Source organism: Cherax quadricarinatus, chromosome 36 (genome assembly GCF_038502225.1).
Source record: "Cherax quadricarinatus isolate ZL_2023a chromosome 36, ASM3850222v1, whole genome shotgun sequence".
Lineage (NCBI taxonomy): Eukaryota > Metazoa > Arthropoda > Malacostraca > Decapoda > Parastacidae > Cherax > Cherax quadricarinatus.
The window spans coordinates 20978736-20992560 of record NC_091327.1 but is presented as its reverse complement, the minus strand read 5'-3'; the positions used below and the strand labels follow the sequence as shown (position 1 = coordinate 20992560).

General features: G+C 41.7%; 1 protein-coding gene across 23 annotated transcripts in view; it reads right to left on the bottom strand.

Moving 5' to 3' along the window:
* The window catches only part of LOC128691358 (uncharacterized protein CG45076), a 119449-nt gene extending 111141 nt beyond the window's left edge, over positions 1-8308 (bottom strand). For 6 of the 23 annotated variants that reach the window (XM_053780182.2, XM_053780180.2, XM_053780181.2 and 3 more), the window contains exon 1: positions 8089-8306. In XM_053780182.2, the coding sequence (XP_053636157.1) occupies positions 8089-8214 (126 nt within the window). In that variant the 5' untranslated portion in view covers positions 8215-8306. Of the gene's footprint in view, positions 1-8088 lie in introns of all 23 variants that reach the window. The other 17 variants (XM_053780174.2, XM_053780173.2, XM_053780177.2 and 14 more) reach the window with 6 other exon arrangements.
* Between the last annotated feature and the right edge of the window lie 5517 nt (positions 8309-13825).

The following is a 13825-nucleotide window of genomic DNA, read 5'->3' as shown; positions in this document are numbered from 1 at the left end:
ATCTCGCCGCCGTAGATGCTGACGGAGGACAACACTTGTACCGCTGTGGTTTGTCTTGTCGCGTTCAAAAGTTATGAATTTTTATTTCTTTATTCAAAATTCATTGGAGACAAGGGGACAAGAGCTAAACTCCTTCACTCTCTGTAGAAACTCTTCAAGTCGCTCTTAGAGTTTGTTATATAAGGGAGTGTTAAACAAACGTGCCTTGTCTCTTCATCGTGCTTTTATACCAATATCACAGTCACAAGTTTGAAGTGGTCAGTCCCTCATCCTTGAAGAAGTAAGTCTGAGGTGGTCAGTCCCTCATCCTTGAAGAAGCAAGTTTGAAGTGGTCAGTCCCTCAGCCATGAAGAAATATGCAGTCCTATACTGACGTTTATTAGGATGATGATCTGTGTTACTATCATTCCTGTCGACAGTACGCCTATCGTCAACGTTTGAGACGTCAACTATCCCAGGAAAAGTTGTGGCCCTCACAGGTAGCTCCAACTCCATCCTGTCCCTATATTTAGTGTTTTCATAATTAATAAATTAAACGTACTCTCTGACCGCGGGTTCAAGCCCCCCCCCCGTGGGATGGCGTATGGCTTAATAAAAATATGCCTTGAGATTTCTTTTGGAAAACAGATTTTAGCTTATAAAATTAGTCTCTCGTTCTTGAGAACGAGAGAGAGAGAGAGAGAGAGAGAGAGAGAGAGAGAGAGAGAGAGAGAGAGAGAGAGAGAGAGACTAACAGAGGCAGACAGACAGACACAGACAGAGAGAGGAAAATATTATTTATGTAATCAAAGAAATAATAAACGGAGCCAAGACGGCGAGACATAAAGACAGGGAGGAGGGTAGGGGGGAGGGGGAGGGGGGAAGGAAGGGGGGGAAGGGGAGGGAAGATCTGAAAATAGAGGAGGAAGTAAAATGCGGATGGCGAGTGACAGGAAATGAAGGAAGGAGAGCTGTGAAGGGAGGAAGAGTAGTGAAGAGAGAGTAGAGTAGTGAAAGGAAGAAAAAGGAAGAGTGGTTGTCAGGAGTGTCGGGACAAATAAATATAGGTGATCCATTGAATAAGACATGAGTTTGTGTGTGTGTGTGTGTGTGTGTGTGTGTGTGTGTGTGTGTGTGTGTACTCATCTAGTTGTGGTTGCAGGAGTCGATTCACAGCTCCTGGCCCCGCCTCTTCACTGGCCGCTACCAAGTCACTCTTCCTGCCCCATGAGCTTTATCATACCTCTTCTTATAGCTATGTATGGATCCTGCCTCCACTACATCACTTCCCAGACTGTTCCACTTCCTGACTACTCTGTGACTAAGAAGTAATTCCTAACATCCCTTTGGCTCATCTGAGTCTTCAACTTCCAACTGTGACCCCTTGTTGCTGTGTCTCATCTCTGGAACATCCTGTCTCTGTCCACCTTGTCAGTTCCTCTCAGTATTTTATATGTCGTTATCATATCCTCCCTATCTCGCCTGTCCTCCAGTGTTGTCAGGGCTATTTTCCCTAACCTCTCCTCGTAGGACATGCCCCTTAGCTTCGGGACCATGCAAACCTTTGCACTTTCTCTAATTTCCTTATGTGCTTGGCTAGGTGTGGGTTCCAAACTGGAGCTGCATACTCCAATATAAGCCTGACATACACGGTGTATAGGGTCCTGAACGATTCCTTATTTAAGACGTCGAAATGCTCTTCTTAGGTTTACTAGGCGCCCGTATGCTGCAATGTGTGTGTTTCACAGTATCTCAGTATATCTCACACAGGACACATTAAAGGGGAGAAATTTCTCAAGAGTTACAAGAAAAGTTCGACATGTACATTTATTCATAACGTCATGATTTCGAAAAGCCTAATCTGTCTCAACAAAGAGGAAAGGTACGAAATATTAGTTTTTATATATAAGCAGTAAAACAATATGAGGGCTTGTGAAATCGTATGACCAGATTGTAAACAATTTACTGTAAGGAGTGGGATTTGAACCCATATCAAGCCTGTGCTACAATTAGCACCGGCTTGACATAAAGCAAATAGCAATTGTCTTATCTCATCACTTGTCGGATTTGTGCTGCTCGTCTCCACCTGCAGAGACCACAGAGGAAGCTTAAAAAAGAACGCAACAGTAACGTTCACATTTTTTTCAAGGCCGTTGGTCATGAGTCACAGCTACAATGGGATGTTTCTTTACCAGGATGAGATACCTGGAGGGCGTTTTCGGGGGTGAGCGCCCCCGTGGTGCGGTCCATGACCAGGCCTTGTGGTGGATCAGGGCCTGATCAATTAGGCTGTTACTGCTTGCCGCACGCAAACCGACGTACCCAAATATTTTAGCCACGTTACACAGTGTAATGAAGAGCAATAAATGCCCGACTTTAATGTTCCGGAGACCTAAGAGAGAAAATCTACATTATATTATTAACTTGAATTCTTTCATCAATTATTAAATCATCTCTGTATCTGGTTAAAAAAACAGTATACTGCATTCAGATTTTAATTTAATTAAAGCCAATAATAAAGATACATAATCAAAGATAATAAAAATTGCCTACGTTGTAGCTTGTGTAAGATCTAGAAGAAAACGTATAGCAAAGAGCTCATTTTGTTATTATCATAATCAAGGGGAAAGCGCTAAACCCGGAGGATTATACAGCGCCTGGGGGGGATGTGGAAGGCATTCAGGCTTAATTCGGGGAACTGGAGCACAGATCCAATTCCCTAAATCAAGAGCCCCTCACCAACATCAAGGAACCTTCCTTGAGGGGATAGAGCTCATTTTGTAATGCAAATCTCAGTAACGTCAACACTTTTCCGTGTTATATTGCCAGCGGACTGGACAATACCTCTTAAATGATTTATTCAGTAAACCATAATTAAGTAGCCGACACTCGAATTGCTTAAGAAAATGATCAATCACAGCACTGAATGAACCTCCTGGTGATCTTAGTTGACTGCATATTGTAAGACGTGGCAGGAGGTGCATAAACACTTGAGTTTCCCTCAGTCTTTATTTTAGAGGTCAGGATTGTTGATATTAGTGTCGATGTGAATTATAGTTTAATGACCCATGTGCAGTCGACAGGCTTCAAACCTAACAGACCAGGTCAAGGACGAAGATCCTCCTGACAAGTGGTATAAAACTTAAGGGACCCCAATGGAAATAAGTCACTCTGTCTGACTTTTTTGGGTTATCCCAGGTTCTCTACACATATGCTGCTATGTATGATAATTCTATGTAGCTGTATTTGTGTATACCTGAATAAACTTACTTACTTACTTAATCATGAATTTGCTTGCTTAAGAGAATAAAAAGTCACAATACTCTGACTGGAAGAATACACGAATAACCCGCACGTAGAAGACTGAAACTTTTCACAACGTTTTGGTCAGACTTGGACCATTAACTGGCCAAAGTCGGATAGAAACTTCGTCATAAGTTTCAATGTCGTACGTGCGTGTTGTGTATAGTTTAACAAGCAAAGAAAAAAATATGCAAAATTCCCTTCGGTTTTTCGAAAAACTTAATCAATATCTATAGAATAATAAAAAAAAACTGTACTAACCGCAAACCGGTTGTTAGAATAGAGCAACTAACAATGATGAAATATTCACAGAACCTTCTAGTGCACTAAGGTTAACACTCAAATTTTAATGCCTCATTTTAAATTATTTAAGTCAACTAACCATCTAGGATTACAAAGCTTCACAACAAACCTACAAATTATAAATGGAAACTGTACGAGGCTTCTATCCGTCCTGGACCATTTTGAAGCCACGAGTTAACTGGTCGACCGAGGGTAAGTATTGAATTATTCCAACCACGGAATACGATTCATTCATTGCAAGGTATGGGCCAAGACAATAATGTAGTTATGGATTAGATAGACACTTGAGAAAACACTAGGGCACATTTTTGGTAAAACTTTTCGTTATTGTGCTTAATTACTTCTAACATGAGGTGTTAGTGATCAAGATTCCAGGACCGAAAAATTTCCTAATACGTACTAGTGTTTGCCCAAGTGCCTTTTTAAACCACTTGTTGGTATCAATTACTAAGGTTTATACCACAATGTTGTTGTGCTGGCTTAATTCACAATTTTATATATGATTAAGGTATCTCTGTAGCAGTGGCCTGAGGTTTGCTCTTTCAAGGTTTCCTCAACTGTAAAGTTTGCGATAGTGCTTCCATTACTTGATAATGACACAGTGTGCGGGTTATGTTATCAGAAGACGTTTCGCCCGCCAGGGAGTTTATCAATTTATAAAGAGACAAGTAAAAGCATGAGGTTATATAGTAGCTTAGGAAAGGTCACCTGTGAGGCGTAGAGAGGTGAGGTGAGATCACCTGCGAGTGGGTCTGTGTTGAAGGCTGTGTTGATTCCACGTAGAATTAACTTTGCTTAAACCTGAAAGATGAGGAAAGACCCCGAATTTTATGACATGGGTTGGTAGTGGTGATTAAAGCTGATTCCAGTCTGTTACGGTGATGCTTCTCTGATAACTAATAGAATAATTCATCAAGAGGTTCGTTCCTGTGGAAGCATATCTGTATTCCTTGATTCTAGTGTTTAAGTCCCTGGACATTTTCCCCACGTAAGATTTATCAGTCTCCGCAAGGTATGATGTTAACCCCAACATTCGATACTTGTTGCCGTAATCGCCTTTTTGACAAAATATCTGATGGTATTGGACGTTATGTTGACCTTGACTATGGTGTTGGCTTTACTCCTCCTTGTTTGGTTTGACATAAGTACTATGTATTTGTTATCGACGGCCTCCGTACAGGTGTCATATACAACTTTTTCTTCTTTCCTACAGCTGTCGGTGATGAAGTGTCTTGGGGTAGCGTAGCTCCTTAAAAACTCTCTGGAAATAGTCTTATTCCACTCTGAGGAATGTAGTGAAGGATGAGATTTTGTAGAACAAGCGGTGCAGCAGTTCGTTTTTACTGATGGGCTTTCAATAAGTCAAGTTCATCCTCGTTTATGCCGATCAAAACAACCAGAACAGAGGAGTCTGTCCGTCATGTTCCTCCTCCATAGTAAACTTGAGTGATGGTTCTACTGTTTATGTTAAGAAAGATAACAGTGTTCGGGCATCTAGGATCAATAATCAGAATGTCGTCAACATACACAAGTCACACCACGTCTCTCGGGATATAGATCATAAATCTTCTCTAGGTGCTCCATATACAAGTTTATCATAACTGCACTTACTGGCGAGAGCATGGCTATGCCGAGGGATGGTTTATGCGTGAGTGATTGTAGCTAACGCATCGTTCACTCGCGTCAAGGAAGTCCTTGCCAGAAATATGCATGCTGAATCCATCATGAAATTGACGTTTGAGTGGGTCCATCTCTCGTGTGAGAGGCACTCTGGTAAAGAGTGCCACGTCAAAAAATGCAAAGCATCTTGTTCCTGACTCGTAAATTCCTGATCTGGTGGAGCAGGTCTCCAGTGTTTAAGGTGTCTTGCTGATGGTGCCCAGGAGTCACTTGATGTGGGGCACTACCTGTACCCGAGGAGACTGATCACACTGGCATCACCACTTTTTTTTTTTTTTTTTTTTTGGTAAACCATATAGATACGCAGTGCTGGAGTTGTACATATCAGTGCGATGATAACGCTTCCAGTGTTCAGTTTTTCAGGGCTGAACATGTGTCTTGTAGGAATTGCTTAGTAAATTGTTCATGGGTAGATGATCAACAGGTTGGTATGTCTCTGTCTTCCAATGATCTGTTCCTCATAAATCACGGAACGGGTGGGGCTTGAACCCATGGCAAGTGAATCCTAAAACTCAGTCATTTGTTTGAAATCATGTTATTATGGTTTCGTGAATCTGTTCATCATGTTCATGATGGCCACCCGTTCACCTTTATCTCCAGAGGTAGTATTTAATTAAGGCATGTATTACTGTTTTATACTTCTGTTTCCTCTTTACAATAGTTATATATGTTATGTACACGATACATGTTCCAGCATATCTGCGCTAGTTACTGCAGTCCTTATAAGATAGATTTTTTGTAAGGTATTTTAGGTCTATAATACACTGTAAACGAATGTGAGCTACCGTTGATTATTCCAATTAATGAGAGTGTCAGCCTTTGCATTCCTGTGTATAGTGTGTCCAATGGACCATGTGTATACAGTGTTCACAGTGGTCTTTGCGTACAGTAGTTTGGCAGTCCCACAGCACAGAAACTTGGTACAATCAATACGCTTGCTAAGTTATTTTTCTGTCAGTAAACCTTGTAAGAATGCTGAGTGCAGTATTCTTGCGATTTTTTAGTTATTCTTATTCTGTAACACGATCTTTCACAACTATCTTCTTGTTTCGTTGTTTTTGTTGTTATTATGTTTCGAGAAGGGGGAGAGAAGGGGATAAAAGGATAACAACCATTACAAATTCTTTCATTACTTACGAAACATTAATTTATAATCACATTTGAGACTTTCTTGTTAAGTTAAAATCATGTCCACTTCACCAGCAATAAAATACTCCAATCCTTAAAAAATGTATTAGAGTAAATTTTCGATGTATATACACTGAGATATATACACCTCAGAGTATGTATATAACCTTGCCAAATAGTTAAGTAGATTATAATAGGATGAGGTGAAGGCAGGGTTGAAATATATGTTGATGCGGTGCAGATGGTAGACCAACATACAAATGCCAAGAAATGTATATAAAAAGTGCTTAAGGAAATTTTTAATGTTTTGTTAATGTATAAAATGATACAAACGTATACAAAGTACATTAATGTGGTGTTCCATAGACAGTATATTGACGTGGTGTTCCATATATAAACAGAGTATACTGACGTGGTGTTCCAGTGACGTAGTGTTCTATACACAAAGTTTACTGATATGGTGTTCCATTGAAAGAGTTGGTCAAACAAACCGAACTGCCAGACAAAAGATGTTCGAAAAAATGTTCTCTTATGTAACGATTGATGTTTTAGGTTAACTTACAGTGTAAGCAAATTTTAAATTTTGCAAACAAACTAGCCTAGCAACCTACCATAACAGTGCAAAACAATTAAGTATACACATTAATCCTATCCAACCTATCTTAATTCAGCCTCAATTTGTATTTTTGATCAGTGGCGAAATATATTATTTTCCTTATAGTCAGATTTTTCGCGGAAATATTCCAATAAGTTATACTATGCTTTCTTTTAGTAAAAAGATGGTTTTTTATTAACAAGAATACCTTAATCCCTAAAATAGGGACCAAAGTAAATACAGTATATATACAGTGAGAAGAATACACCTCTCCGTGTATTCATCCTGTGTATCAATAATATAAACGTGACTATCAATGTTTATCTTGTGTGCTTAATGCCTAGACAAGGAGAAGTATAAATGTCTATTATTTCAAAACTTAATGGATTTTTTTTTCATGTGGTCTAGATGCTATTTACAGTATTTTCAAAAACTCTGTTACTTCAGTGGATTAAATTTTGTTTCTTCAAGTATTTTATATTCAACTTATAGTCCTCCGACATGTGGGTGACAACTAGGTTTGTAATTGTAGGTTAAATAATGACTCAGTAGGCCTATGTTCCTTAATGACTCAGTAGACCTATGTTTCTTAATCAATGGACGATACTGTAGCATTTGTGGTTATATTGCCATATATGGGATGGATATCATGGAGTGAGTAAGAGGGAGCCCAAGTAGGTGAGAGTGGGTGGCTAATAGTGGGCGGGGAAGCTGAAGGCCACATGTAAGCCGTGTTGGAATAGTAAAGGAGGACATTTTGTTTTATTGGCAAAGATGCTAAACTGTGTGGTGACAACAGTGTGTGAATCTGTTGTGGCCACACACTGACACTGTTGGAGTCAGCAGTCATAAGATGCAAGTGACTTTGGTCTGTACTAAACCTCTTCCCAGCAGTTTATAGCATCCTGGCAGGGCATCTATATAAATAAGATTTGTTAGTGTCATGGCACCGGTGTGTACAACTCTGCCTGACACTCAAAATAGTTTCCACTGAGTATATTGTCTCGTTGGAGGGAACTAATACACACTAGAGATGAAGGTGTTTCTCTCTCCATTACCGATGTACCACTATAGCATAAGAGGAGAGTGAGCGGACGTACCTGTATGTAGCCGCCTATGGGTGGGCGTCCATAGGAAACGGGCCCAGGTGCATTGAAGGTGGGTCCAGGCATCTGCGTTATTTTTCGAGAGATGTAGGAATCGTCGTAACTTGGTCCTCGCATCATGTTGCTGGTGCAGGCTACACTGGACTGACAACACACCTCGCGGCCCCGCTCCTAGCGCCCACTGCACACCCTTCCTTCCCCAGCCCACCACACTACAACACCTATTTTGGGAGAGCTGCCCGCACCACGTCACTTCCTCTACCACCTGAAATAGCCTCTGCCAGTGCACGAATGATCCCACTGCGGCCAGCCACGCCCGCACTACCCAATCATAACTTCGAGTAGGTGGTCAAAGAGCGATGATAGGACGGAGAGGGGCGAGGCTTGATGGCCAGGATGTCCTCTACACTGTATGACATCCTCCACTTGCTCACAGTCTTCCAGTAAAATTCATACCCAGACGTTGATCGCTAAACTTTAGCCACAGATCTCACACATCTGTAGTAGTGTCCACGTTATCTGCCTATCTCCAAGGCCTATTGCTCTCCGTAAATAAAGCCCCAAATAAAAAAAAATAAGCATTAGCTAAAGTAAAATGTTAAATTAAGGCAGTCTCTTTGGAAGTGAAATAACCAATGTTTCTCCTTTCACTCAGTTACTACAAATTCCTCCGTAAAATGAAAGTGGAAGGGTTGACTTATGTTTGTGACACAAACTCCGGTAAATAAACTATAATTAACATGATCACTTATGGGATCCGCAGCCTCCACGCTAGCTGATGACCGGATTCTGATGAATGGAGAATAAACTGCTTATACAGAGGTCATGCATGGAAATATAAACTGATTTAGAGATCTTGCATGGAAATTATAACCCTACTGAGATAAATTAGTTAGTCTCCTAAACGATCACTACACTGGGCCTGCTGACGCAGGTATGGCAGATATACTAACTACAGTCAACCAGTTTCATTCATTTAAAGATTTACAAGTTATCTGGTTGAATAATACTGTTTACTTTAATCCCTATTTTTAGGGATGAAAGTATTCCTGGTGGAGTAAAGTTATCGCGAAACCTTAATGACCCTAGTGTTGTTGATAGACTTTAAACTCCATTTACTCTATTGTCCCCTTTATATTTTTCGGCAACTTGTACAATTCACTTGTTCTATATTCGTAGGAACAATTCCTGGTACAGAAGATTAACCTCTTCATACCACTTTTTGTATGTGTGTACTCACCTAATTGTGGTTGCAAGGGTCGACTCAGCTCCTGGCCCCGCCTCTTCACTGGTCGTTACTAGGTCCACTCTCCTCTCCCTGAGCCTTATCGTACCTCTTCCTGCCTCCACTACACCACTCTCCAGATTATTCTACTTCTTGACGACTCTATGGCTGAAGAAATACTTCCTGACATCCCTGAGACTCATCTGAGTCTTCAACTTCCAAGTGTGTGTGTGTGTGTGTACTTGCCTATCTGTGGTTGCAGGGGGTCAGTTCACAGTTCCTATGTATGTCTGTGCATGTGTGTACTCACCTAGTTGTGGTTGCAGGGTTCGATTCACAGTTCCTGGCCCCGCCTCTTCACTGGTAGCTACTAGGTCACTCTTCCTGCTCCATGAGCTTTATGATACCTCTGTGTGTGCGTGTGTGTGCGCGCGCGCGCGCGTGCCTGCGTGTATATTGAGAGTTAATTACTAATAATATTAATAATGATCTGTAGTGGAGGGAAGGCAGCGTAGGGGTCCGCCTAGGAAAAGTTGAAGGGAGGGGGTAAAGGGGCTTGGACCTCCAGCAAGCATGCTTGAGCGTGTTAGATAGGAGTGAATGGAGACAAATGGTTTTTAGGACTTGACATGCTGTTGGAGTGTGAGCAGGGTAATATTTATGAAGGGATTCAGGGAAACCGGCAGGCCGAATTTGAGTCCTGGAGATGGGAAGTACAGTGCCGGCACTCTGAAAGAGGAGTGTTCTTATTATCATTATTATAGAAAAATGAAGCGCTAAACCTACAAGGGTCATACAGCTCAGCAAGGAGGTGTGCTAATGTTGCAGTTTTTTTAACTATAGTGCAATCGCGCTTCTGGCAAGACAATGATGGAGTGAATGGTGAAAGTTTTTCTTTTTCGGGCCACCCTGCCTTGGTGGGAAACGGCCGATGTGTCAATAATAAACGAAAAATAAATTAATAATGATGGCTTTACTTCACAAGAAGATACATTAGACACTGACCTATTATAGTATAGCAATAAATGCATATTATGACTTATAGGTATCATGCACCCATATCTCTCATGTAGGTAGTAGTCAAAGGGTTACAGTGACAAACTACAGAAGTAATGAACTTTTTATGGAATTCACAGCAGTTCTCAAGCCAGCACTGACACATCTCCCAGCCACAGTCACCCAAGAGACCTGCATGGAGACCACCCTACAGCTTATCAAGGACCACCTTCGCCTTAACATACGTAGTGATGACCTAAAGGATTGCAAACTGATGGGCTACCAAGCAGGTAAAAAAACAGTGCTGTTAAAATTCCAAACTAGCCTACAAAGAAACAACCTACTAAAAACATCTATTTCTATGAAAACTGATGTTTATGTCAATGAGTGCCTTACCAAAACAAGACAAAACCTTCTTTATCGGCTAAGAAAATTACGCTATGCCCAAAAAATCCACCAGTGCTTTGTGAGGGATGGAAAAATCGCAGTTAGGAAACAGCCCACTGGGAAGAGATACTTCATCTCTACAGAACATGACCTTAAAACATTCCTAAGTGAGGCTGGACTAACAGAATCAGAGTAAAGTGCAGATAATACCCACAGTCCACCGTTAGTGTTATATTGTCATAAATTTGTGCCCCCCTAAAATTCTAATGCCCCAACTACTTTTGATTGTCATTTTTTTTTTTTTTTTTTTTATTTTATTTAAAATACAATACATAGCTTAACATAAAAACCCTTAAACTAGGGTTGATACACATTGTATATAAACACATTTTGAAAACAATCTCTCAGAACGTACAATAGCAAATAAACACAATATTAACAAACACAAGAGGTTACACAATTATACTAGAAAATATCGCTTGTGACAAAACATAACATTAAGAAAATGGGCAATCTTAACCCTATGTACACAAGAACAACAACAAGAACATAACATGTAGGTGACCCCTGTAGCAGGTTCAATAATATAAATAAAACCATAATCCCTTCGGTATACACTATTTACATAATATACTGGGACATTGCCAATGCACAATACAATACAATAAGAAGAATAGTATGATAAATATATAAATATATCGGTTACTCACAACCAACACAAATAATCTATAACCGAAAGAACCTACATCACAATCTCATGATAAAACAAAGTACATACTCGCCTTACCACAAGTCTTACGAGTCAGCCACAAAACTAGAAAAAGCCATAATCATTCCGCACTCATCTACAGGCTATACACATTATATAACATAGCAATAAAATGCTCGGTACAAACACACAAAACCCCGTTTGCCAGGCCATAGCCGAAAGGTACATCAAGTACTTCAACAAAGAAAGAAGGCAGTAGACTCTGACTTAAGACATCTATAACACATATAACTTCACCACCACATCCACTCACACAACCACATTTTCCTCAACCACGCATTACACAGATACACACAGTAAACCAGCCGTTGTGCATACCCAACCCCGGAGACAAGCCCGTTCCATCCCCTGAAATTCACTCCCCCCCCCCCCCTTTCACAACGTTAACAATGCTCTCACACTCATACTACGGTACCCTGCTGAAAAAGCCTGGTCCCAGCGACTTCCATATATTTCCCGATTATAACACAACGTTCTATAAATGGTCCCCGCCAACACCCTTTTGCGCACCTCCCAATCCCCATTCCTTCTCATTGCCCAGGATACAAAAACAAAATCCGCAATTATATACGTGATTGCACGTTGCACAGGCGCCTCGACGCCTCCCACGTCCAAACTTAACGCCCTCAATACTAATATCCCGCCTCCTCCCACTGTCCTCAGAACCTTACCCATCCATTCCCTGATACTCCCCAAATTATCACAAAAATACACTACATGAAACGCAGTCTCCTCATCCCCGCACACCCGACACGCGCCCTCCACCATCAACCCTCTTTCCTTAAGTGCAGCACCCGACGGCAGTATACCATGGAGAAAACGGAAAAATACCTCTCGCACATTTGGACGCACGCGCATCAACCGTAATCTTTCCCATATATCCTTCCACGCATACATAGGGTAGATACTCTCAGCCTTCACGACTACCTTCGTCCTTACAACACGCTCCAAAACACCCACTCGAACTTTATTAGGGTCCCGTACATGCAGCAACGCCCGCAACACGTCTTCACACACTTTCATCTCCGACCCTCCCCACCACATTCGCACCTCTTCATGCAAGCCATTCACGCCCCTCCCTGCATGACCCCGCACACGGCGTAACCCCCACTTCAAATAAATGCACTTGACTCTTAACCGTAAATCAATCAACCCCAATCCTCCTCTGTTGACCGGTAAAGTAACCACACTCCTACTCAACCATTCACACCCGGAACCCCAAAGAAAATGGAAAACCCTCTTTAACAGCCTCGTAACATCCGGACCTGCTAACGGATATACCGCAGCCACGTGCCAGACTTTACTGTATAACAACACATTCACAACAATCGCACGCTGATGTACTGTCAAATGAGTTGGTCTCAACCCATCCAATCGCCCCACCACTCGATCCACAACAAGTCCAGAATTAACCATCCTCGCCTCTCTCGCACTACGCATATACACTATTCCACACACTTTTATCCTGTCCACCATATTCCAACGTACATTCCTTCCCCAACTCTCTCTTCCCACCCAATCTCCTAAGACCAGTAATTTTGATTTTTCCACATTAACTCTTAACCCGGTAACCCCCGCGAAATTATCAATAACATCTCCAACCGCACGTAAACTCCTCTGCGTTCGCACGAGTATTGTCGTGTCATCCACATACCCTATTATTCCCTGCACTCCACTTCCTACTCCCCAATCCACCTCCATACACGCTTCCACCTTTCTATAGAAAGGGTCTGTTAAACAGGCAAACAACAATTGAGACAGGGGACAACCCTGCCTAATACCCCGACCCATGGATACCCACTTCCCCAATTTCCCATTTACTTGTACACACACTCCCACACCTGTATACAATGTCTCTGCCCAACGTACCACCTCCTCCCCAAAACCCTGCCTCCTTAATATATACCACAACACCTCACGTTCTACACTATCATACGCCGCCTGCCAATCTAACGCTAAGACACCCCCCCCCTGCTCCCCTCCCGACCCTTCCACAAAATTCTTTATAATACTATGCCCGTCATACATCGTCCTCCCAGACACACCATATTGTCCTCTCGCAACCACTCTATCCACCACACACTTCATCCTATTTCCTAAAATTTTTGCAAAAATCTTATAATCAGCACACAGCAATGATATTATCCTAAAGTCCCGCACCGTGTCCTGTTTCTTACCTTTTGGCACTAAAACCACAACCGCAGTTCCTTGCAACCTGCCCATCCTCCCCTCCCTTTTCATCGTATTCATTAGTTCTACTAAGAAGGACTTCAACACATTCCAATGGCTCACATAAAACTCGCAGGGCAAGCCATCCAGACCTGGAGCCTTACCCCGTGCCATCCCCTCCAAAG